The 27,056-nt window shown below is 38.4% G+C and overlaps 1 protein-coding gene across 1 annotated transcript in view; it reads left to right on the forward strand.

Moving 5' to 3' along the window:
* LOC149773277 (cell adhesion molecule CEACAM2-like) overlaps positions 1-27,056 on the forward strand; it is an 80,022-nt gene that overhangs the window by 21,858 nt on the left and 31,108 nt on the right. The window contains exon 5 of the mRNA XM_089946518.1: positions 23,625-23,900. Within this exon, the coding sequence (XP_089802644.1) occupies positions 23,625-23,900 (276 nt within the window). The remainder of the gene's footprint in view (positions 1-23,624; positions 23,901-27,056) is intronic.

The raw sequence follows: 27,056 nt of genomic DNA on the forward strand, positions 1-27,056 counted from the left end.
TAAGATCTCTGGTAGACCTGTTTGTGACAAGGTTCAACAACAGGCTTCCCTTCTATGTATCCAGTCCTAGATCAGGGAGCATGGGCAGTAGATGCCTTCAGCCTTCAGTGGGATCAAATATTTTAATGCGCCTTGCTATCATTCCATCTACTACCTCAAGTTTTGCAAACAGTCAGAACTTCCACTGCTCAGATCATTTTCATCGCCCCATTGAGACCCCAATGATCATGGCTCAACAACCTTCCTGACTTGTTGATCGATGGGTCCAGGTCGTTACCTCACAGGAGAGATCTTCTGTCACAACACCAGAGATCCCTCATCCACACCAGCTCACAGATTCTCCACCTTAATACTTGGCTCATCTCAAGCGATCATTCTGCCAAAACAAGTTTTCTTGTCAGGTTGCCAGTTCATCACTCAAGTCTGGAGAGGTTCCACATCCAAGCTCTATGATACTAGGTGGAGACTCATCTGTAATTAGTGCCTGTTGATCCTAGCTGTCCCTCTTCTGTAATTAGTGCCTGTTGATCCTAGCTGTCCCTCTTTATATTCATTTCTGATCTCCTTTTGATCATGTTTGAAAACAAAAGGTGTTTATTATTTTCTTTAAAGGACTAAGGACTGAGGAAGTGTAATTTTCAGTACACTTAAATTCTCCTCCTGGGCAAGACAGTCAGTTCTGATGCACATTTTGCTGATCTTACTAAGCATTTTGAGCTACAGAGACCTCTGGCACTCTCTTACTCCAGATGAAGACTTTCTTGTGTTTTATGGATTTTGACCAAAACCCATTATGAAAAAAGATGTTTGAGTATGGCCTCTTTTCAGGACCTCCTACTCCAAACTTTCATTCTCTCTAGCGCTGCAAGATGAAGCGAGATTCATGCCATGACTGTCTCCAGTTTAATGGAAATTATTATTCTGTTTCTCTCTCTTGTGAACCTTGAGTTTTAGGTGAAAATCAATTACCTTTGTTAGCTCCAATGCCTATAGAACCCCCCTGTATCAGTGGAATCTGTGCTATGGATGATCAAGATAAACTCTTATGCCAAGTTAGGGTTCTACATTTCTATCTTAAAGCATCTTAAAAAAAGGAATTGTAGGAAACATCTTTTCTTTACTCTTAAGGGCTCCATAGCATTTTCTGCTGCCTCTATCACAAGGTGAATTGTCACCACAATTAAGAGAACTATCAGTCACTTACTGATTGATACATCTCCTTTATGAATCTAAAAGCCCACAAGTTCACACCATTGCTACATCATGGGCCTACCTTTAAATCACTCTTCCCTGGAGCATGTCATGAAGGCAGCACTTTGGCATTCCCAAACTGCTTTTTCCTTTTCTCTGGGACCTATTGTTGTGGCGTAATATGTGACCCAGAGATATAACAGTATTTCCGATTGAAAAACATGGATCTCTCCCTTGATGTGAGACATTCCATTTTCTGTTTTTTTTATCAGTTATAATGAGAGAGCATCAGCCTACCAACCTGACAAATTGAGCCAAAACATGCCAATGTCTCCACTATGTGGAAGGATATATTCACATCAAAGGATGGTGGTTTTTCATCGTGAAAAAGCATAATGCTATAGAATAGCAGTTGGTAAGTATTGCATGATAAACATTAGTTTAAACCCCTCCCCCAAACTAGAGTTTGAGTCATCTGCTCTACCAGTTGGGTTGCCATGGCTCCCATATTAAAGTGAATTTGACCAAACTTTGTAATTGGTTGCATTGTAATGTCACAAGTTTAGAAGTTAAATCCTCCTACTTTCATAGTTTGTATTTGTAGATGTGCTTACTTGTAAATTGTTACTTTCATGAGAGAAAATATGCATGAGGTTATATGTAAATATACCTTTTTTGTAATGCGCCTTAAGGGACATTAGTTTTATTTAACTAACTGAGCTACCCTCTTTAAATAAAGGCATTATTAATCTTCATTATTAGTAATTTCCCATGCTAAGAGCATAATTATCTTAAGAGTTTGAAATTTTCAGCAATATCACACTGCCTTCATCATTGACTAAAGTTGATCACATGACTTATAATGGTCATGTGATATGAGGAGACTGGTGTTGATGGGTGGTAATTTATTCCCATGTCCCAATTTAGTGTTGGCCTCTGCTGTCATACTGCCATCACTTCATTCACCTTCTTTTTCCGTATACTGTATTGTCCTCTGATGTGATCACCACGGTTTGATTGGGGATGATGAAATATCCCATATTGCTACAATGTTTATGTATGACCAATGACTCTCTACTGATGTGTTCCTTAATCCTGGTTTCTAACACTCTGCCTGTTTCTCTGATGTAATCGTTCTCACAGCCATTACATCTGATATAATAAACCACACCACATTTTTTCAGATTTTCAGTTTTGTCAATTACATCAGTTAAGTTGAAGTCTTAAAGAATTGTATTGTTTGTGATATACTCTGACCCCATGTTGTCTGAATACTCTGGCATGGACTTATAATGAAGCATTGATGCATCTTAAGATATTTATGAGTATGGGAAAGAATAGTCATGAATTATCCAGAGCAAGGAAGCAACCTTTTCAGTTGTATTATTCTTCTTATTCTTCTTCTAATTGGCACATGGACATTAATTATTTGAGGCCAATGTACTTAGTTGTTTAGCTGTACTGCCTTGTGATTAGCACATTAATATAAACCAGTGTGAATGGACTTTTATAATTTAACCTACTTTATGGATATGTATGAAAAAGACCTTGAAAATTACAACTAAGGTAACCTCTTTTTCCCCTCCAAAACATATTACTTATGGATGGATTGTAAGAAGAATAGGATGTGGATATATCCTGGATTATTGAGTCAACTTAGTGATCTTTTCTTCTTGATGTCACTCTCATGGTCATGGGCCATGATTAAAAAACATGTTTTGTGTCCAAGTTTGTTCCTAATGAAACTTTGATAAACTTGGTTCATCTCAAATTGTAAGTAATGCGCTGGACTTTGTATGAAAAATATAGCAAAATGAAGGAAATGCAGTGGGAACTTAATTAGAACAGTGATACCTTCAGTAACAAAAAATGAGAAAGTCCAGATTTTAATATCAGCATTTACATAAACATGTGGATGTTGCATATAACATGATGATTTCCAGATGGAAAATATCCTCAACCGTATGATAAGAATTCATCCTCACGCACAGTGATATGAAAGTTCTGGATTCTAAAACATTCCTATGTCCATCTTGTAGCAACCTTGTTTCTGGATTCTAAAACATTCCTATGTCCATCTTGTAGCTACCTTGATACCCATGTGCACTATCCTTCCTTCATTCTTTTCCAGCTGCAGACATTACTGCTTTTGATAATGTCAAAGAGAAAATTACCTTCACTTCATGTCTTACATCGCAATTTGGTAATTTCCCTTATGTTCATTATTTTTATTCGGAGGAATTACCCTTACATCAAGTTTTTTTTTCTGTTCAAAATTAGCTTTCTCACAAGTTACTTCTAGCTTAGATTTTCCATAGCCTTGTATTCAGGTTACTTACCCCACAGTGATGTTGGTGCGGTTCTTACTATGCATGAGAATTATATTATTCCCTTTTCTAGCATGGATAGGTATTTAGTTGTACTTATCTTTGCTGAAATTGGTCTGCGGACTCATCTTGATTCTGTTTTTTTTATATATATTTTGTATGCAGTATCAAATCATTGTAATGTGATTTTTGTCTTAAAAAAGTGGAAAAACTTAAATATTACTTATCTCAACATGGCAAAAAAGAAAAAATCTTGATAGTGATGAATTATGTCTGACATGGAAGGATAAAAATGTGCAAATGGTCTGTCATGATAGACTACTTGGTGTTCTGGTAGATAATAACCTATCATGGTCTGAACATATCAAACATATCAGTAAAAATGTTAATTCAAGTTTATGGCTTCTCAGTAGGATAAGACATTTTCTCTCTGAAAGGCACATAAAACTATTTTATAACAGTTACATACAACCCTATTTAGACTACTGTAATACAGTATGGGGTAATTCAAATGATAAAAACATAGCAAAGCTGGCACATCTTCAAAAAAGAGCATTAGGGCTAATATCAATCCAGAAAGAAACCAAGGAAAATTTAGCTGGCAAGTTTTAAATATTACCTATTAACAACTGAATCCGGTTGAGAAAAGCCAAACTAATGTACATGATATTCAATAATAGTGCTCCTGAATATTTATAATCACTATTCCATTATAGGCTACCTGGTAATACTCCCCACCTGCGATCCATGTCTACCAAAGAGTATAAAATTCCCAAACCAAATAAGGAATTATTCAAAAAATGTTTCCAATACTCTGTAACTTTGCTCTGAAATAGTATTCCAGTTGAGATTAGAAATGCCCACTCTATTTCCTTCTTCCAAACCCAGTATATTCAGTGGCTTCAGAGATGCAGCTAAAATAAATAAATTCCTTTGCATGAGGCCTAAAGGTAGATTAGTTCTTTGGCTAATTGTTTTACCCTCTTTAAATAAAGTCATTATTATTATTATTATTATTATTATTATTATCATTATTATTATTATTATTATTATTATCATTATTATTATTATCATTATTATTATTATCATTATTATTATTATTATTATTATTATTATCATTATTATTATTATTATCATTATCATTATTATTATTATTATTATTATCATTATTATTATTATTATTATCATTATTATTATCATCATTATTATTATTATTATTATCATTATTATTATTATTATTATTATTATCATTATTATTATCATTATTATTATTATTATTATTATTATATACTAATACATGGAATATTGAGACTTACTGGCAGACTAATTTTCATATATTTCTCATTCATATATTTTATCATGTGAACAATATATCCTATTTTTGCTAAAATATAAGATTACCCATAATACACTGTGAGGTTTTGAATGAGTGTGCTACAGAGGTTACACATACAGCAACAAAAACTAGCACTACATTTTAGACATGGAAATTAATTCTTGCTGAAGAAATCTGACTCAAGACCGCTCGTGTCTCTATGAAGTTATTTCCCCTTACTACCTTGATAACAATGATAAATCTGCATTGATGCAGCTGAATCAGACATGTTTGAGGTCATATATAACCCAAACGTAAAATAACTAAAATGTAAGTTACTGTAACAGATCCAGTACAACCAATCTCTGAAGTTGCCCATACTGATATGATCAGCCATGACAGTGGGGTGAATTTATATTGTGGTGAATTTACATTGTGGTGAATTTATATTGTGGTGAACTTACATTGTGGTGAATTTATATTGTGGTGAACTTACATTGTGGTGAATTTATATTGTCATGAATTTACATTGTGGTGAATTTATATTGTGGTGAATTTACATTGTGGTGAATTTATATTGTGGTGAACTTACATTGTGGTGAATTTATATTGTCATGAATTTACATTGTGGTGAATTTACATTGTGGTGGGCTGTTGGGCAGCATGGTGAGTTTAATCTTCTAAATGTCAACTACAGAACAAGCTTTGTGTATTATAGAGACAAAATTTCTATGCCACTTTTAAAATTATCCAGTAATTTTGCACCATGTCATAAATATTCAACCAAAATATTTCAAATCACTAATAACAACTAAAAGAATCTACACTCTTCACAGATAGATTTGTCAGTAACCAGTAAATAGAGCAGATATAAAAATAACAACGTCTTTGGTCACATTCAGTAAGGCCCTTCAATGTAAATCGCTGTAAAGTTGACTTTGTAAAGCTAGAGCAAAAGGAGTATTGGTTTTCGAACACTGTACCATCAATTACAACTAAAGTTATTGGAAAATCTTGCTTAAAATTGTTTGGCATCTGAGAAATAATAGTATCTCTATGAGGCCATATTGACAATTGCCCAACTTGAAGTACAAAAAGTTCCAGCCATGTATGAAAAACAATACCAGTGGTATGCAGTGAAAGACCAAACCTCACTGTTTGATCTTTTAGTCCAAACTCATAAGTCAGACATAAATGACAGAGTAATAAAAAAGTGCATTTTCTTTGTGCCATTTTTTCAGTTCTCTTCTGCCACTTTCATATCTCATGGTATGGAATCTTTCTTTTGTCTTGTGGTCTCTAACTAAAGACCCCTACAAACCCTTGAATGGAGTTCGGTTGTGAACCTTCTCCTCAAAATCGTTTTCTTGCTGTCTTTCGCATACTCACAGTGAAGGAGGAGCTTCATAACATATCATTAGAGCAAGGCACTGCATTAAGGACACACGGTATATAATGGTATGAAAAAATGGGAACCAGCCTGGAAATGGGTGAACATATAATAGAGTATATATGGGTAAATAGGCTGTCCAGGACTGGTTAATAATGTAAGTTATGTTTTAGGAAAAAGAATCTTTTGAGAGCTTATCCTAGTTGTAAGTGAGAGAAAAAAATAGAGACATTGTTTTATTCATGGAATTTCAGTCCATTAACAGTCTTGAGTTTGGAACACTCATTACTAAAATTAGCACCTGACTCTTTGGTGCAGAATTGAAAGCACATGTTTTAAACACATGCAGGTCCAGAAAATGCTTGGCTCATATCCTTTCCTCTACACAGAAGCTGACATATAGGTTTCATCAATACTGATAAATATAGGTTTGATCATGAGCACACAAGATATCATGATGAGCAGCAGAGGGGGTGAACAGACCGAAACTAAAATAGTACTGAATAGACAAAAACAGTTTCGGTTTACTTATTTCGACGATAAACCTTTCCATGTAGACCACAGAATAAAAAAAAAATATCCCTGAACGTCGAATAATTTCTCTCGGAGAGACTCTTCGACGACCCGGGAAATGCAATAACATCCGCGCGCTGACGTTCTTGGTTTACTTCAATAAATCTGAAACTATTCCCCCGCGGGTCGTCATTGACACGGTCGGTCGGTCCAGCCCCCCCCCCCCTCTGCTGCTCTACGAAATGAGTTTCCAAGGAAAAACATTTTTATGTTGCAAATAGTGTATCAAGTCCAATACGGTATCTTGTTCTGGGATCGTGTAAATTTATTGTCACAAATCCGTGAGGTTTTCTTTGAGCATGACTGAAGAAATTTTTAAATTTATTTAAATCCATATCGCCACCACACCAGGTTTGATGAATATTTCTCAGTGTATGTGTATCAACTCCATTGAATATCGCAAGAAGATTACAATTATCCCTGATTACTTTAGGAATTTGTGTATAACGCTGAGTAACATAAATCACATCAGTGTTTTTGTGACGTCCCCGGGAAAATATTCTTGCGGGATTTTTTTGCTTGTCCAACATAACATCATCATACACTACTAGGTTGTTAATTGATTCATCAAGATCCTCGACGCTGGGGGCTTCTTCGATATCAGTGATAAATTCAACAACATCCTCACCGTCTTTACTCAGCGCGCTTGCACTCTCATTAAAATCTTTTATAACGTTATAGCATCGTTGATCATCTACAGATGGAGCTATCAAATACAGTTTATCCCATTTCATCCACTTCATTATCAAGTTCAGCAACAGCTGTGTTTTACCTGAACCGGATGGCCCAATTATAATCGCGCGGATAGAGTTTGGTAGCACTGAATTATGCTTAACTGGCTCTTTCTTTTTTGTCGCAGAAAAATCTGTAATTTCCATTTGTATATAAAGAATAATAATTATGGATCTATATTGTGTGAAGTGTAAGGCACGAACCCCTACGAATGATCTAACAACCATTACAACAAAAAATAACAGACAAGCACTTTCTGGTAAGTGTACGCGATGTGGCACAAAAAAATTTAGATTTCAAAAAAAAAGCGAGAATTTAGCGGAGGTGACATTGCAGCCAAACTTGGAAAGCTCCCCGGAACTCCCTGGGCAAAGTATCCCGGAGAAAAACATCTCCCAGGATACAATTACTGCGGTCCAGGGACCCGACTAGATATCAGACTTGATGAACAATCTAAACCAAAACCGGGAGAGTATCCGATAAACGCTATCGACGCAGCGTGTCACATACATGATGTTGCTTATCGAAGTAAAGATCTACAAGACAGGCATATCGCGGATGTGAAATTAATTCATGCACTAAGCGCCATAAAAAATAAATCATTTAAGGAGTCACTCGCTAATTGGTTAGTAAGATCAGCGATGAAATCTAAATTAGTATTAGGCGCTGGATAATTAAATAAAAATGCAAGCGATTTATTATTCCCCAATCGGATACTGGAGAGGTAACTCAGCAATTAATAAACTCGCCAACGCGGCATCAGTAACACGCGAGGTTGCCAAAAATTGGCTATCAAAACAAGCAATATGGCAAATCTACTTACCACCACCTCGACAAATCAACTTTGCACATTTTGATGTTAGTGTGCCCAATGAAGTTCATCAGGCTGACATACTATTCCTGCCTCATGATACTGTCCGTAGAAAAATATACAAATACGCGCTAACAGTAGTTGATGTTGCCAGTAGATACAAAGAAGCAGAACCGTTAGCGACTAAAACAGCGTCCGAAGTCGCCTCTGCGTTTAAACGAATTTATCAACGAGGACCTCTAAACTGGCCACGATTATTACAAGTTGATCCTGGCAAGGAATTTCAGGGCGCGGTGTCATCACTGACAAAGCAGCATAACGTTACCATACGACGAGGACATACTGAAATTCATCGGGATCAGGCAATTGTTGAGCGATTTAATAGAACACTCGCTGAGAGATTATTCGGATACCAGTACGCGAGGGAATTCATTTACGATACGAGATCTCGTGAATGGGTTGCAAGACTGCCAAACGTGATAGCCGCACTGAATAATGAAATTACCAGAACAACAAACATGAGACCTGTAAATGCAATCACAAAAAAATATATACCCCGCGTCAGTGAACGCGGACAACAGCAACAAAATGTTTCAACGCAGCCAGGGACGCTAGCGTCCCCACTGCTGGGTAATGTCACCGTTAGGTATTTATACGAACCAGGCGAACTAGAAGGAGGAAAAAAAAGAGCAACCGATCCCACATGGAGTGTTACTACACATAAGATATCCAGCATAACCAGATCAACTGGGAGAAACGCAATCTACAGATTAGATTCGACTGCTCCTCAACGCGGATTTAAACGCGAGCAACTTCAGGTGATTCCCGAGGATACACAATTACCACCCCGATCACTAAAGTGATCCGCACTGAAGTGATTCAATCATTTAAATAACTGCAGCAACACCTCTGCGTCGGTTACACTCAAGACAGGTCAACATCACATTTTCACGTGTATGACCGCGACTGCTATCTATTCTATCTACGGTGAATTGCCTTGGGTCGTTTTTCGAATACTGCCACAGCAATAAACAATTACAACTCGCACAGTGATTATTCTGCTGTTGTTGTAATTGTATTACAAATTCAACATCCAAACTTTGTTTGGGATCAAACTCTCTACCATTTTTTTTGTCGCTCTGTTTGTAACCGGCTAATTTCTTTCTTATTGTGTCATCAGCGATTGAGCTGTCGTTGACAACATCATCTAATACAATTCTTCGTAACTGACCTATCCTTCTTACTCTTGACACGGCTAAATAAACTAAATTTGACCACTCGATGCGATCATCAACAATCCAAACTGTTGTATCTGAAATAGTTAGTCCCTGCGAACTGTGGATGGTCATAGCGTATCCTAGCGTCCACGGGGATTTGCTCATTTTCAGTGCCTGTTCAACAGCATCAACATCAACTGTGACAATATCATTTAATACTAAATTCTGTTTCTCCGGACCCGACGCAGTCAGGCGCCCTGGAATATCAACATCAATATTCTGCAATCGCGTATCAGCTGGTCTATAACACAACGGCACTGGCAACATGGGAAATTTCTTCTGATGTAACTGAAATAACCGCTGCTGAAGTGTGTCCCTGACTATCTTTCTACTTGCCACAATTAAATCACCTGGTTTCCACGTTTCCCAAAAGTCGCTCAGCGAAGTCTCTGGAATTATTTCACGCATTATCTCACACTGGACTTTATTGGTTTGTAGCCTGATCAGTGCCTTAAACTCTTTCAGCGTTTCATCGAGTGCTCTAACATCGTTAGTTATTTCCTCATAATAATCTACAAAAGTTTTCAGCCACTCGTGTGGAGATTCACCTGTAAATGGGGGTGGTTGACCATGATCGCCGCACATCACCACTGCGGTATTTTTCTTTAGCAGCCAATCCAGAAACTGTTTTAATGTATCCAACGGCACAGTGTCTATCTCATCCCAGATGATTTTCTCGGGAATATATTTCGTTCCCATTCGTTCAGGTGTCCACGTGCCGCCGCTGTATTTGAAAAAACTGTGATACGTGCACGCGTTAACATCCCGTTGTCTCATCTCCCTGGCAAGTCTGTGTGTGGGTGTTAGCACAATCATGTCAGAGTTTCTAAATAATTCAATCGCTCGAGTTGTTTTACCAGAACCACCAGGACCGTTCAGATAAACTGTTTTGTGTCTTGTAACAGGATCGTGCACCGGCGGCAACAACGAAGTTGCCCCCGACGAAACCATCGAAGATATTTCTGCGCTGCGATACTCATCCTCGATTTCAACATCAGCCGATTTACAATATCCGTGTAACATTTCATTCTTTATTCTCCACGAGCCCCACGATGGATCATCCGATATAACATTATCCAACAGCGCTGAGTGTTTTTTATCAATATAAAATGAATCCGTTGCAACTCTCACTGCGGCAACAGGGAATCTATTGATCATCGACAACAAATTTATGGATACATAAGCCAGCATCGAAGATCTCAAATGTATGTACTGAGATGATTCTCCGTCAATATAACTAAAAACAGTCCCTAGTTTTTCCCCGTTTGACAGAAACACATCTTTGCGGTTACAGAACATGTTGTTCGTGGCTGCATCAGCGACAATAAGATCCAATTCAGTCTTGTCCATGATTAATCGACTGTGATGTTGTTTATGATCATACGCTCCACCTTGAGTGAATTTCCCTATTATTCTTCGTCCTAGATCTTTTGCTGTGCTTTCGTCATTTCTGAGTTTGTTTTTAAGTACTTCAGGAGCTTTCTTGATGATAGCGTCGATAGAAGTTTCTGGATATTCTCGTGACCAATCTTCGATGACTTCTTCTAACGTAACCGGCGTTGGAGTTGGCAACCAAACTTCGGTTTGACGACAATAACAAATAATCGCTTCGCTGACCGTCAGCGACAACAGTATTCGACTGTCAAGCATGTATCGCAATAACACTATCGGTGCCCATCGCTTCTCAACGAAATGTCTGCCAAACCAAACATAACACACAGGATGTAAATCCTTAGCGAATTTAAACGACGACACACAAGCAAATCCGGTCAAGTCAAAATCAGGCAATGGTCCGTTTACAGCAACTCTTGTCATCGAGTTTGTAACGTGGCCAAATCGTTTAAAATATTCGCTGCATTCTCCACGCCCAAGGAAACTTCCTGGATAACACGCCGTCATGTCGACGGATATCATACCGCGGTGATCATATCGAGTATTCCACAAACCGCCGTGTCCGTATTCAACACAGCTCTGTTGGATATCCGCAAGAAAACTTTTCGGAGTTGGTCTCCATGAATTTCGTTCCCGGGCTACATGCGCGACAACACCCGGGACAGTAAAACAGTGTGTCAGTAACGTATCAGTGTTGCCAGCATGATATTTTTCTGCGAGTTTTTTCATTTCCTGCTGTAACGCCATTGTTCTGTATATTTCCCCGTTGGGTCTCACAAACTGATCATATTCTCCATCTTCGCTACTTCTGAATAACCACACAGACACTGGATCGGTTTTACTTATCTGATAAATAAAATCAAACATGCTCCCAGAATTGCTTTGCAATTCCGGATAATACTTCACAACACGGTCTTGCGGAAATATCCTAACCGAGTCAGTCCAGGCGTGACTGTTATGATCGATAATAGTTATTGGTGTTCCACGGGAATTGTATTTACACTCATACAATACCTCACCGGTTAACGATGAAACCGTTATAGGAAATTTTAGTAATCGCTCTAGCTCAGCAACATCATTTATTGACGCTCCTTTATCCGCTACTCGTGTCGCCCACGCTGTTATTTTAGTTTGTCTTAGCGGTGTTAGGCCGTTTCCTCGCATTGCATTTTTAAAATGTTCCATTACTCGCTCAGCTACACAATTCAACACCGACACCTTCATCGGTTTGAGTTTATCAACGCGTGGTTTCTTCATCGGATAAATTCCATAAACAACTGCGGTCACAGGATACGCTCTGGCATAATATGGTATATCAATCCCAACAAGTACTCCCGGTTTTGAGTCTTTACTTAACAGAACGGTTTTTCCACGAACCCCCTTGGCATCAAGAACAGGGTCTAGTTTGTCTCTGATAATCCACTTTCCGTCGTCGACTCTAACAATAAATTTTATCTGTATGAAATATCTTCTATCGTCGAGATACCCAATTATGTTACGCGCGATTGTATCGTTCATGGTAGCATCAATGATAATGCTCGCGTCGGGGATAATTTTATACGTAGAGAACACATGTCCGGCACCATCACGACGAAACTCTTCTTTGGCGTTCTTGATAACACCAATTACCGTTGCTAACTCTCTTCGTCGTGGATCAGCGGTTAACCGGTCAAGATCGAATCGAGAACCTGATACGGGTTTTATTCTGGATAGTCTTTCAAAACCCATTATTATAATTAAGACAAATATTTAAATAGACAAAAATATTATATATAATGAACGGAAACTCAAAGAGTTTCTCATGCAAGTGGATCAAACTAAATTCATCAGCGCCGTGTAGCAAACCCTGCAGAGGCGAATACTGTGGACAACATGCTCAACAGGTCCGCGGTGGGAGTCTAGGACCGATACCGTGTATCAGATGCGGCATTGGAGTACGAGGAAAAACGCAATTATGTTCAGCGTGTGGGGGAAAACGCTATCGAGAACTAAAACGGTATTATGATAAAAAAAATCCAGACTGTGATAACGCTCTCTCGGAGCGTGATTACATAAATAAGTTTTCAGACAAATTATGAATTAGACAAATGATTTGCTTATAGTATAATGAATCAAGAATTCGTCCGACATCCAACTATTCCAAATTATGAGGCAAACCGAGATGGCATAGTACGACACTGCACGCGAAGACGACCAGTTGGTGGAGTTGATAATGGTGGTTATTCAAGATTTACTGCCACGTGCGGAAAGAGGTATTTATGTCATCGTTTTATTTACGAATGTTTCTTTGGAGTGATCCCTAAGGGTTTTGTCATTGATCACATTAACGGTAACATACTTGATAACTCTATAAACAATCTTCGCGTGGTCACTCAGAGCAAGAACTGCCTACTGGGTAACACAGGGCGTTGTAAAACAGTTGCAAGAAGAGCTATTAAATCTATAAACGCAATTACAGGTGAAGAAATTGTATTCCAGTCAATAAACGCCGCCGGTAGGTATTTCGGTATTTGTCCACCTTCTGTACAGCATGTCGCAGATGGGATCTACAAAACAGCATTTTCAAAGAAGCTCAAACAGAAGATTTCATTCTGTTATATAACTCTTATCGTTGACACAAACGACGATAACTCCTCCGAGAGTGTGTAACGCTTTGCAGAGTTGTCGTTGCTGGTCAGAGGATTTGCTCCCCCTAAGAAAGCCACCTTGATAAAATATTTTATCGAGTTCATAACATGTAATCATTTATTTACCGTAGAATATATATTTTTTTACAAACAATATCCTCGTTTTACTGAATATATCCGACTGTTTTGCTCTTCTGTGCTTGTTATATGACCGCGCTTAAGAAAACATACAATTAAAATATTTTAAACAAGTCCCGCCCACTGCTAGAGCGAATTTCCAACTCGCAAGTAACAGTTGGGTTATATACGAAATCGCTCCCTAAGACCTTTGGGTCGATCGAAAGTCAGCACGCGCAAGCAAAACCATAAATTTAATCCGCCAATGGCGGGTGTCTTTTGTGCACCATCCAATGGTCGATTCAATGGATGGTTTTGCTCTGCTGCTGACCGTAGAAAATGACCCACCTGTGTATGTTTGTGTCGTCATAGGATAAGGTCTTAGGATAAGTTAGGATAAGATTACATGTTCATTGTGCCTTTACTTGCTGTCATACTCGAATCAGAGGTTAAAGGTTGTCTGTTCTGTACCGTCTCTTAGGATAAGATTACATGTTCATTGTACCTTTGCTTGCTGTGATACTCGAATCAGAGGTAAAGGTTGTCTGTTCTGTACCGTCTCTTAGGATAAGATTACATGTTCATTGTACCTTTGCTTGCTGTGATACTCGAATCAGAGGTAAAGGTTGTTTGTGTTGTCAAATAAATGTTTGCCGGGCCTGCTAGAGAACTCGATCCTAGAAGCCAGGGCTGTCTCGTCTTGTAAATAAATGTGCCTCTGAGTCACTTGGCAGTCAGAGGGGTCCGTCCTTAGGATAAGTTACGTGTTATATGTTTGTCCTTGTCAATTCACTAAACACGTCCTCTTGAGCCTATAGAACGTTATTTGACGATCTAGAGGCTCTTGCAGGGGATAAAGTGTTTCGTGTTACATGTTGTATTGTCATGTCGGAAGCAGTCCTCGTGGGGTTCTAGAACGTTATTTGACGATCTAGGCCCTTGCAGGGGATAAATGTTTCCGACTGTCTCGTTTTGTTTTGGAAAGCTAGCGTTTCTCATGCAAAGTGTTTCTATTAAAAATATAAAAATATATAATAATATGAATCACGAAAATATAAATACCATACTTGTTGAAATTAAAGAATTACAACAGCGAGGTTTTAATATTTTACTAGACACTGAAACAATTATGTCAGATTTTGAATCCTTGAATGAGCTATCACGCTTGGGGAAGAACAATCTCCCTGCTCGTTATAGGTTCATTAAGGGTTTGCAAGATCGTGTTTACAGATCACTTGCCGGGATAACTGAAAATTAGGTATCTGAATTTATTCCACTGTGCCGTGCAGTTGAGAAGATTCGTCTTGGATTGTCACAAGAGTATGAGACTCGAAAATTAATTAGCACCAGGGTGAGACGGTTAAAAGGTTATATAAAGAATCTAGACACGGAAATGCCTTGCATTTCTGACAAAAATACTAGTGTTTCTGACTACGAGGCCGACAAGGAAGTATAAACCGCATAGCGTGTGACTCACAGCACAAAGTGAAAGTAGAACCTGAGAAACGCTAGCGCCCCCCCGCTTGGAGTGTAAAGCACATTTCCACGGTAAAAAAAAAGTGTATTATTTTTTTTGCCCTTGGAAACTCAAAGAGTTTCTCAAGTGAAGGGCGCTTTCAGATTTTCAGGATTTGCTTAAGCGTTTCAACATCAATACAGGAATGAGAATAGTTCATAATCTGTTCTCGTTGACACCAAACTATGATCATATGATTTTGCTGTAGCTCTGTTAATTGTGACGGAGTTAACAAGAAGTCTTCGTCACCATACACGTCAATAACTATTTTAACGGGGAAATACTGTTCTGGGAATGTCTGTATTTGAAATGCGGTTTTTATTGCCTCGTAAAGAATTTGCTTATCATGAATATGAACTCGTGCATGAATGTACTCGGGTTGATACATTATACACAACCGTTTTTTTTTAAATGCGTGCTAGCACTTTCAACGATAACTTATGCTGGTTTTGATAGGGTATTTGCACGATAAAATGACGAAAATGGATCAGTGCAGAAAAAAAAAACTATTATAAATATTATGGATCCCTTGACTTAGGACTTCACCAGTAAGTTTATACTAACAGTCTCGTCACGCAGGTCCAACAAATTCCCCCTCTGGTCGGTGAGTTTGAAATTTATCGTTGACAACCACGGGTTATGACACCGTAGATAGACCGGATTGATTGGTTCTTGCACAATCAGAAAACCAGGGGGGTCTCTTGGTGTGAACGTATACAGGATAAACCCCTGTTGTGCCGTCGTAGTATCTGATGCGCTGTAACTGCCATCGATGACGTCACATACAAGATTGACCGCAATAACATCTGTGATATTTACGATCCCGGGTGAGATGTGTCTGCCATCGGATGCTGTACTGTTGTCGTGCTTGAGAATAACAGGTTGTGGTTTTATTCGTTCGTACGCGGCAAGAATATCTTCGAAAGATTGATCGATGAGATCAGAGACTGATTTTCTCAGCTCGGGCACGTTATATCCAGGAAATTTAAAATCTGAAATATCATTCACTTGAATACCATATTTAATTGCAAAATCTGCTCTGGCTATCTGTCTATAATTATCATCGATATAGTCTTTAAGATCCAGTAAAGCCTGAATTATTCTTAGATTTATAGTTTCCATGGCCGATGCGAGTTTGTTTAGTTTTTCTATGGTTGTGATAATATTATCACGCGGACTTGTTAAATCAGAAATATAATCTTGGAAATATACTCGCAGGAGTTGTAGCTGTTGTTTATGTACTAGATTGATCGGAATAAATAATTCAGATTCTATATCATCTAGACGGTAAACACGGAGCTCCTGCCCCCCCTTAACACGTGGAGCTTCTATACTCCAAGTATCGGGCATTAAAGTACTTTTTCTTGCTAGTAATTGATCTGCAAGGAGTAAATAATAATTGTACTCGAGGTCGTGTAGTGCTTCTTTATAGGTCATAAAATCCGATTTTTCAGGTTTTGGTGGACGAGGTTTAACCTCGGGGGCCTTTGGCCATCCTAATAATGTTCGGATTGAGCTGTTATAAATATCCACGGCGTATCCTGGCGTTGAGATTTCAATGACCGCAGACAGCGTTGGTTCATGAGCTGTTATAGATATTTTGGCTTCCTTGCCGGTGATTCGTTTTATTTGGCGTTGTATCTCATTATTGATTTCTTCGATCTGATAACTCCCAGTGGGAAGTGTAATTGTATTCCAGTCAAGTTCACCCTGTTCGCCGGAGTCGGCTTTGCTTTTCCCGAACACGAATGAATTATTTGGCTGCAGACCACCAAATGATGCCGACCTAACATTGGGCCAGCTGTGATACACACTGAGCTTTGCTAACGCGATTTCACTCACTGGAATTGGAGTTCGAAAATTAATACCGAATTCTGGTGTCGTCGAGGACACTGAGATCATTGTGGTCCTTACCGGTGTTGTGTTTGTGACTATTTGTTGAAGCAGTTCTATTGACATTATTTATTTGTTTAGTTTTCAAATAGTCATTGTACGCATCTGACATTAGTTTGAATTCAGAATCTGATATCGTAGCGTCGCTACTTTGCACGTCTAACGATGATGATATCAGCGATGATAATTTCTGATATGCGGTCGTGGCTGTATTTAATTTTGTCGTGTAATCGTGTAATTTTGTGTTAGCACATGATGATATTTTTTTTGCTATGATGCCGAAAACTCCAGCTGTTGTTGTGGCCGCGGAAACACAGATCGTGGCGGCGACTGCTGCAGTTACCGGAGTGACCGCTGATAGTATTGCTCCGGCAGATGCAACAACGGCAGATACTGAATAAACCATAATATCCAGCACTGTTATGCGGCGCTTGTATTTTTTTACTTTTTGACTAGTTACTTCGATGACAGTTTTTAACTCAGATTGCCACTCACGGACTTGATTGTATCGATATTGTTGAGCATCTGGCGTCGTTGACATTATTCAATTACGCGGTAACCAATTGAGGCGTTGCAGCGACGAATTCCAAACAAAACCAGTAAGATGTTGCTGTTAAACTATCGTCCTCGGCTTCAAGCATAAATGTTTCCTCGGTTCCGCTGTTTAGTATTACAGTGCAAACCCCGGAATACTTATCGGTGGAATGTCTCCAAGGATATGTTGTGAAGATTTCAAATTTAGCGGCTGAAAACACAGACAACCTGTAAACACCGGTGGCTGTTGCTGTATATTTGATAGTGTTATTTTGTCGTGACCATGTTGCGAATCCCGATGATACCGTGAATACGATGTTGGTGATATGCCCCGGAGTAACTCCAGTGGGAACTTTAATCAAACTGGTTTTGTTAACGATATCAGGAATACCCGATACGATATCCTGCTGTGTTTGTTTGATCGTGTTAATGTCGGTCTTTACATCAGCGAGTTTTACATCGACGACTGGAGGAGTCCCAAAGAACTTATCCACGACCTCATCAGTTTTTACGAAGTTTCTTCGAAATCTTGTAAACGCGCCCACGTGAACATCATGCTCTGCACGCAGCGTATTTAGTTTACCGTTGACGATGTCCACGTATTGTTTGTTTGACGCATCCTGGTCGGATTCGGGATTCGCTAACGCGGTTATTTTGTTGCCGCTCATGCTGAGTTCGCCTGTCATCGTGTCACCGGCTTTTTTCACACATTTATCAACACCTTTATCAATACTGTCTTTGATGCTTGCGATTGATATATTCGAGTCCTTGATCCGGCCGCCATCACTAAATGCAACGAAGTTATCCTTGGTAGCTCCAAGAACTCTGCGAATTATATCATTCCACTTAATGTTGCTCGTTCTTAGTTTTCCTTGCCTGTCTTGGAAAATAGCAACTTCATCTGGGTCAACTCCAGCTATATTCAAAAGATTATCGACTTCATCTTTGGTCGCATATTTTGAGAGATCAGCATCTGTGCTTGGTTTACCTCCTCGTGTGAAAGGTCTTCCGTAAATATCCACCATTATTCTTATTGCTGTTTTTCAAATGCTAGCATTTCTCGATGCGGTATATTCATACACTACTTTATGAGGAGGAGTTGCTGGATTTCTTGAGATTGCATCAAGAACATTTAAAACCTCCCTCCCACAAATGGGCGGATCAATTAATGTTTGTGTTGGTAACGTCGACTGCCACACTGGAACATTAGAAAATCTGCTGACATACTTGAGAAACTCAACTGGCGGTGCTAAACCGTACGAATCAAAATAGATAATTCCACGTGGATCGATCGCGTAAGCAACCCAGTGAGTTCCCGGACCATCTTTGTTGTCGAGATTGATAATGCCAGTTTCTGGATTATTCGGCCGCGTCGGTAATTGATCTCGCATAAATACGCCTCTGAAATGTTTTATACGCAATTTTTTAACAGCATCGAGTAAATCAAAATTGCTCAACGGCGTTAGAATTTTTTTGGATACCATGATGGTGGAGTTCCTGGTAGTCTTAGACCGCGTCCCTTTTTTTTCTTGTATCCTTTTCCCGTTGCCTTTTTTAGTGCCATTCCAGCTGCAGTTCCAACTGCACCGAGTGCTGCGGCTTTTGCTACGGCTGGTGCTGCCGCGGCAATCAACGCCGGTATTGCTGCGAGAAGAGGAAATATTCCACCGGTTTTAGTCATGTCCTTGATAGCTGCAGCAGAGAAATCAAGTCGGACACCGGTTTTTGCTGTTAGTGCCTTATTAAAATGTTTAAGCTGAGTATTAGTCAACGACAATTTGTTTGGACCACCAGTAATCTGATCTCGTTTTAGTGTTATTGATGTCCCGCACGTGCTTGCGTTCTTTGATTGCAATTTCTTCGTTTGACCGGAAGTCAAGGTGACATTAACATGACTGTATGACATTATATCCTAAGTTTGATTTTAATTGCGTTACATATTCTCGATTGGAGCGTCGATGACCCTCATTCGTCCGCCAACACCTTCAAGCAGCATTGCTTTATCGGAGAGTATGACAGCAATCGCTCTGTAACCACCAGCAGGAACACCTACACGAGCTCGGAAATGTAGGTCGACAACAGATTGTTTAACCAGATCAAGATGTTCCAGCGAAAAGTAATAAATCGGATATAAACTCATAAAGTCTCGCTGTGATATTTGCAGGCCAGTGTCTACATTAAGGTCGCGCCCCATAAATGACATCAGACGATGATACGCGCGTGCGACACGATGATGTTCGAAATCTATTAATATATCCTCAGATGGCTCCTGATGCCCATTTATTCTCAACGAAACTTCAGAAACTCCAAGTGTATCAAATACCATTGGATTTCTTTCCTGGCTATCTGTTCTAGCACGGTATTGAAATGCAATGAAAATATGTCGTGGTGCTGATACTCCTTGTTGCGATGATATATGCCATGTAAACAACCCACCATTATCACCCTGAATAACGTCTGTGGTTGTTGTTTTCCAGGATAGCAGTGATTTACCGCCCGTGTCCATGAAAGACAACAGTCGTTGTTCTTCGGTGATTGACGGAGACAACACTGGCATCCACAACCACAGTTTAGTTAGTATTACCTGACCAGGGGCAACAGCAGCATCTCGCCAGATAGCGTCATTATCATCAGGTTTTCGCACAAGTACAACTGTGTGTTTGGCACCGAATATGACCTTGTGGACATCTCTGCAGAATCCAAAGATGTGAGACAATGGAATCACACCTGAGAACTCTTCATCTCCACTTAACATCGATCTACGTGTTGCAAAACCCAAATTAAAATTTTCGTTCATCGATGCAACTGCGTCACCGGCATTATTCATTGTTACATTCCTGTTCTCGGGGCTGTCGGTTATATCCTTTGCAAACATCATTGATGGTCCGGCTGATCTGGTGTAATCATCCGAGTATCTCGCCAACCCGAGAATTGTTGTGGCAACGTCGACGTTATCATGAATTGTTTCAATTTCTTTTCCATCTATCATGTAAATAGCGGATTTAAATAACGCCATGATGCCGTTGTTAACAAATCCAACTCGGTCGCCGATTCCGTAGTTAGTGTTATCATTCTTTAAAAGCCTACCTTCAACTTCGATGAAGGCCTCAGCGGGCAAGAAGTATCTACTTGTATCCTGGACCTGTAGTTCAATTCTTCCGCGTTGGTTAGGATCACGTGCTTCATAAGAATAATATTGAAAATCACGTACAGAATCATCTTTAAGTACTGGTTTGGACATATCAAACGCGTCATTGGATTTTCGTGCAAACATTATTATTATTTGTGATGATCTAATTAAAATGTTATCGTCACCGGAAACCACTACCAGCTATCAAATTAGCAGTTACACTATCTTGCAACGCTTTGGAGGTAATTCCTGCTGTTGCGATCTCAGCTAATTTCTGATTTACGGCCTTATTTACTACGCTACTAACATTTGCCGGCATAGCTTCAGTGGATGGTAGTTTTACTGGCACCAACCTCTCGACTGGGTTTTTTTTTCGTATCAGCTGTGCTAGTCGATCCTTGATTGATTGAAATGCTTTCCCGGCAAGACTACCAACAGTGCCAATGGCTTTATCCTTGACAACATCAGCGGCTTTCATCGCGAATTGTTTTGCTAACGGTCCAGCTTTCGGAGCGATTCTTGTGACTAAATCCCTAACAACATCACCGACTCCATCTCCGTAAACAACCTCGTATACTGGTAATCGTGAGTTTACTACTCTGACACTTCTTGGTCTGCGAAAAGAATCGTGTAGTATCATTTTATTTAATTATTGTTTATCTAACTGAATTTGCTAGCAAATTTAATTATTAGTCGCTGTGGTAACCGTCTGCGAGTTCATCAATGAGCCCCCGGTAGATGCTGATATCCATGATGCCACGCTGAAATAGTCTCTGACAGATATCTGCGGCTTCATTTATAATTTCCGGAGAATTGTTTCCGGCACGTCTTCCTCCGATGAGAACTTCCAACCGTGATACATCATCGATGATATTATTAGGGCAGGCAATAAAACCGGATCCTAAACCCTCCCCTGTTGATGGTACAATTCTTGGGGATAAAATGTCTTGAGGCAAACTTTCAGAAGATGTTGTTAAGCTAATTATCGGCGACCTAGTTTGTTTGAATTTTTGGCCCCGCGGACTTCCTTCAGATGCAGCCTCGTATTCACTTAACGGAGTTAGGTCAGGATCTATTGCTCTTCGCCGTGAAGGATATTGTTGTCGTTCTGTGTGTTGCAACGGTGATTTTTCTTCTTGAGGTTGCGATGGTGGAATTTCAAGTTTACGTATAGCATCTACAAGTCTATCGTATTTTGTATCGTCCCTGCTGATTTGTTTTTTATTTTCACGTATACGATACGAATATTTGATAAAATTATCATCTGTCATAGAACCGTGTTCTGGGTTTAAAGACACATCTCTTCTAATCAATCCTAACAGTATTGTCTCAGGTAATTTCTCTTCTGGTACATTTTTAAGAAGTTCAATATAATCCGGCGTAAATCTTTTGGCGGGGTCAGTAATTCTCCCTGTTACTCGCTTACCAGCAGGTACTGACACAACAACTTCATCGGGTGGAGGCGGGGGTTTAAGTCCAGCTGAAATATCCTGTAAAATTTTCCTTTGCTCTATTAAAGCCTCTTTGGTAACAGCTGCGGATTTTTCAGTAGCTTTGGTCACGGGTTTAAATAATTCCTCCGTAGTCTCTGCAAAGCCTTCCCGTGCTTGCTGTCTTAGTTGTAATTTTTGTCTGACACTATCACGGACAGGAAGAAATTTCTGAATTGCTTCGAGACGTTCTCGAGCTAATCTAGTCGTATGTGCTTCTCCAATATTTGCCATTATTTATTTGTCAATGATTTAATTCCGCTAACATAAAAATGTTTTTCCTTGGAAACTCATTTCGTAGAGCAGCAGAGGGGGGGGGGGGCTGGACCGACCGACCGTGTCAATGACGACCCGCGGGGGAATAGTTTCAGATTTATTGAAGTAAACCAAGAACGTCAGCGCGCGGATGTTATTGCATTTCCCGGGTCGTCGAAGAGTCTCTCCGAGAGAAATTATTCGACGTTCAGGGATATTTTTTTTTTATTCTATGGTCTACATGGAAAGGTTTATCGTCGAAATAAGTAAACCGAAACTGTTTTTGTCTATTCAGTACTATTTTAGTTTCGGTCTGTTCACCCCCTCTGCTGCTTGATGTTTGCATAGGTTTACTATGGGAACTGATTAGTACCATGAGTCTTTAAGGTTCAATGGAAATGATGAGTTGGTTTCTCTCCTTTGCCATGAAAGTCTTTTTTTGTTAGCAAAAGCCAGTTTCCACTGGTTTCTCCACTCCTGATTCAAATCCCTTGTCTATATGGGAGATGATCAAGATATACTTTATGTCCACTTTAAGACTGCACATTCTTTATTTTGCAGCTTCTAAAGGGAGAAAAGATAGTAAATGTGCAAAGACAATTTCCACCAGACAACCTACTGATATGGATGTCCATGGAATATTGTGCAATATCTATGGACATTATTTATGCATCTACAAAAAATACTTTTGTCACAAAATTTCTTATAACATGGGCAGTGATGCAATTCTCCAGGGATGATTTTAAGAAAATGATCTCAAAATTCAAATACATGTTTCTTTCCTCTAAAACATAAATTTGAACTGCTTACAGTCAATTTTACTAGCCCAATAAAGACGGATAGTTTTATTATGGAATTATTGTCCAATACAGCAATTTTTTGGGGGGTGAAGGAAAGAACATTTTGCTTTCAGTGCTACAAATGTAAGCTCATAGTCATTATATATATATATATATACATATATATCAATGCTCAGGTTTGAGTTGGGTATGAAGTAGTTACCATGGAGTGGTCAAATAATTTGCAATTTACAGTATTCATGTTTATGTTTTAGATCCACCAATTGTCAGCCTTAATCCAAACAACTCTGTATATAATGTGACAGAGGGCAAGGACAATTTCATCTTGCTGTGTGATGTTCTTGATGCTAATCCTCAGCCTCAGGCCAATGCTTTTATCTGGAGACATCAAGGAACTGTTCTTCAGGGACAAACCTCTGCATTCTACGAAATCCAATCCATTCAAAAGTCTGATGATGGGCAGTATCAGTGTTCAGCCTCCAATCCATATGGAACAGGGACTTCCAGCATTATGGATCTAAATGTGCAGTGTAAGTGTTGTTTACATTGATTGTTATGTATATCTATATTTTGTGTAACTCATGATAAATGGTTTTATCTTAGTTTTGTAAATTGTATTTATGACTATAAATTGTACAGAATATCTTTATTAAGACTTTGCCTACATGACCTGAGTCATTTAAGAGCATAATATTACAATCGATCTATAAATAGATGCTTACTTATGTGTTGACAATTATTAATAATAATATTAATAATAAGACAATGGCATCTTTGGGTTAAGTTTTCATTGGCTGATGGGGTTTTGGCAGGTTCTAAAATAATTCAGCAACTTCCCATTCGGTGGGCTTGGTCACATGAATAGGCAGGTCCGAGATAAATTGATTATACAGGTAAAAGTGTAAAACAAGCTATGTTCACTACTACCACATGACAAATTATTAATCCCCAACATCTCAAACTGTTTGACGCCCCACACTCTTCACATTATTGTTGACCCCATATCATGTAAATGTCAACATTGATGAAATAATATTAACCTTAGCGGTACATGTACTTTAGCCAACATTAATTTAATATGGTATCATATCGAAATGCCCTCATTTAATATATTATCATATCAAAATGCTCTAATTTAATATGGCATCATATCAAAATGCCCTAATTTAATTTATACTGTGCTAAGGTTGTGTGTATATGGCACAGCAGTTTGATGTTGTAAAGTTTATGCTTAAGATTCACTTTTTAAAAATGTCATAGTTATTATAACTTGTCCATGTTACAAAATTATAAAATGCCTCATAATGGGCTGTTTATTTTTTTAATGAAAGAAGATAGTTCATTGTGGGTATTGTGTAAATAGAAATACTTTTGCGGTTGAACAAAAGTTGCAGTGCAAGAGATCAATAAGACACCTTTTAGAATAATTTCAGAATTTTCATTTCTCAGCTATATCCAAGACAAAAGTCTTTCATTCCTATATGGTTGTTTGAAATTCTTAGATGGTATTTTTGTTTCCCAGGAATATCCAAGACAAAAGTATTTCATTCCTATATGGTTGTTAGATGGTATTTTTGTTTTGCATATCCAAGACAAAAGTTTTTCATTGCTATACGGTTGTTTGAAAATTACTCACTGCCTTCTGACATCATCCCTCATTATCCAACTGTAAAAGTGGGTAATTTTTATCCACTTTCTGTTCTTCTTGCAGATGTTTCATTAGCACACATTGTGATTCTGATTAGAAATGTCATGTCAGTCTAGATTATGCACTATGGATCTATGTTATAATTGACAGAATCATCTTACACAAAATAAATATTGTCTGTTTTTAATAGATGTATTTGCAGAACAATTAAAAGAAATGTGTAAACGAGCCATCAGAAGGACTAACATTTTAGGCTGATGGTCAGTTACCCAGAAAGCTAAGTGGCTAATTAATGATAGAAGGCCAAAGTTAACCCATTTTTGTGCCACAGTTACCAGGAATAAAAATGTGCATAGTCTAGATTATACGGGTTCCACTTTTACAGGACCTTTAGTCTATCAATTTCCATATTTTTTAATGGTACATGATACCTTTTGCCCGTGATATATAAGAAGAACATTCATAGTTGATGTAACAGGATGATCTGGGTTGGGATTAGATTATAATGAAGACACTAAAAGCAATATATATATATATATATATATATATGTATATGTATATATATATATATCCACTCAAATAGTGGTACTGATTGCATTTAGAAATTTTACTCAGATAGTAATATTGAAACATTTTTAAAAAAAAAATGGAACATAACTTGTGGCATCTAGTTGATGACCATAAAGTATCTTCAGTCTCAGCACTCTGATGGATTATCAAGAAGCCACCATGCATGGCTTGCCCCTCCTAGTCTGCCAAATGATTCCTCAAGAGCTCTTGTTTGTTGAAAACAGTTTGTCCCAAAGCTTTGGTCTCTCATCATGAAACAACTACTCTCTTCCTCCAAGACAAAGTCATCACCGACAGCAGCACATGTGTTCTACAACTACCCACCAATTACTTTGACTTTGCATCCAAGCTATTATCTCCACAGCCAACCTCAGCCTCCAAATTCAGACATATGGTCACAGTGCTGACAATAAAATGACAAAAGCCATGTAGTACACAGGACACAGTCATGTACAAATGCATGGTATACATTATGCGTGCATTATGTGGATTTGATTATCTCATCCTTTAATACATGCAACATATAAATGAATTCAAATTGTTTGTTCAAATATAAAATTGCTAACTTGAAAACAGACTATAGTGAATTAATAACTAGGCGTTATTTGACATAGGCCAGATTATTTGCAAAATTTAGAATATTAGAACATCCAATATATCAATACAATTCTATCACATAATAGTCAGAAAGGGAAGAGAGAATACAGCTTTATATTTTAGGTAGCTCTACAGCTAAAGATTTTTCCCCCATAAAGTATTCAGCTTCCTGACAAAACCTTTTGTGTTGTGATATTACTGTTTACCTCAAATCTATAAGTACCCTGGCTATGGTCCAATCCATGGCCAGTGAGCTCAATTTATATCAGTTTTCTCATTGCAAGCAATTTTCTTGTGCAGCATGGGATGAGCCAAACTCAGTGATTTGAAGTAATTTAAGACATAACTAAATCCCTCCTGGGTAACACTGTACACAGAAATGAAAGTTGGACTAAATGATGATTTAAAATTACTAGATGATGATTTCAGAACTTTATCATACAATGAGGATTGAACTTTGCTCCAGATGACATTATATACTGCTTTTTATAGGATACTTTGAATCACAAAAAATGTGGAATTGACATTCATTGTTTATTTGTAAGATGTGTGGAATTAATATAGATTATTGTGAATACAATCATTCTGAACTATTATACTTGTATATGACCTATAATAAATTTCATGGATTTATCATATACATGGATTTAAAATGTAAAACATGATGGATTTCAATGGATTTTATCACATAAAGATAGACAAATTGTCAGTTATCAATTTATTTGTGACCTATTCCACTCAATAAATGTATTTTACACTGTTTTTGTCTTTAATTTTCCTATTCATTTATTCAGTTGTTTATGATCTCAATGTGCAACTCTGACCCACTGTTGCCCCTTTAAACCAATCTAGCAAAATACACCTCAACTTT

This window comes from Sinohyriopsis cumingii, unplaced genomic scaffold (assembly GCF_028554795.1).
Source record: "Sinohyriopsis cumingii isolate HCF-2022 unplaced genomic scaffold, ASM2855479v2 utg000695l, whole genome shotgun sequence".
NCBI classification, from domain to species: Eukaryota; Metazoa; Mollusca; class Bivalvia; order Unionida; family Unionidae; genus Sinohyriopsis; species Sinohyriopsis cumingii.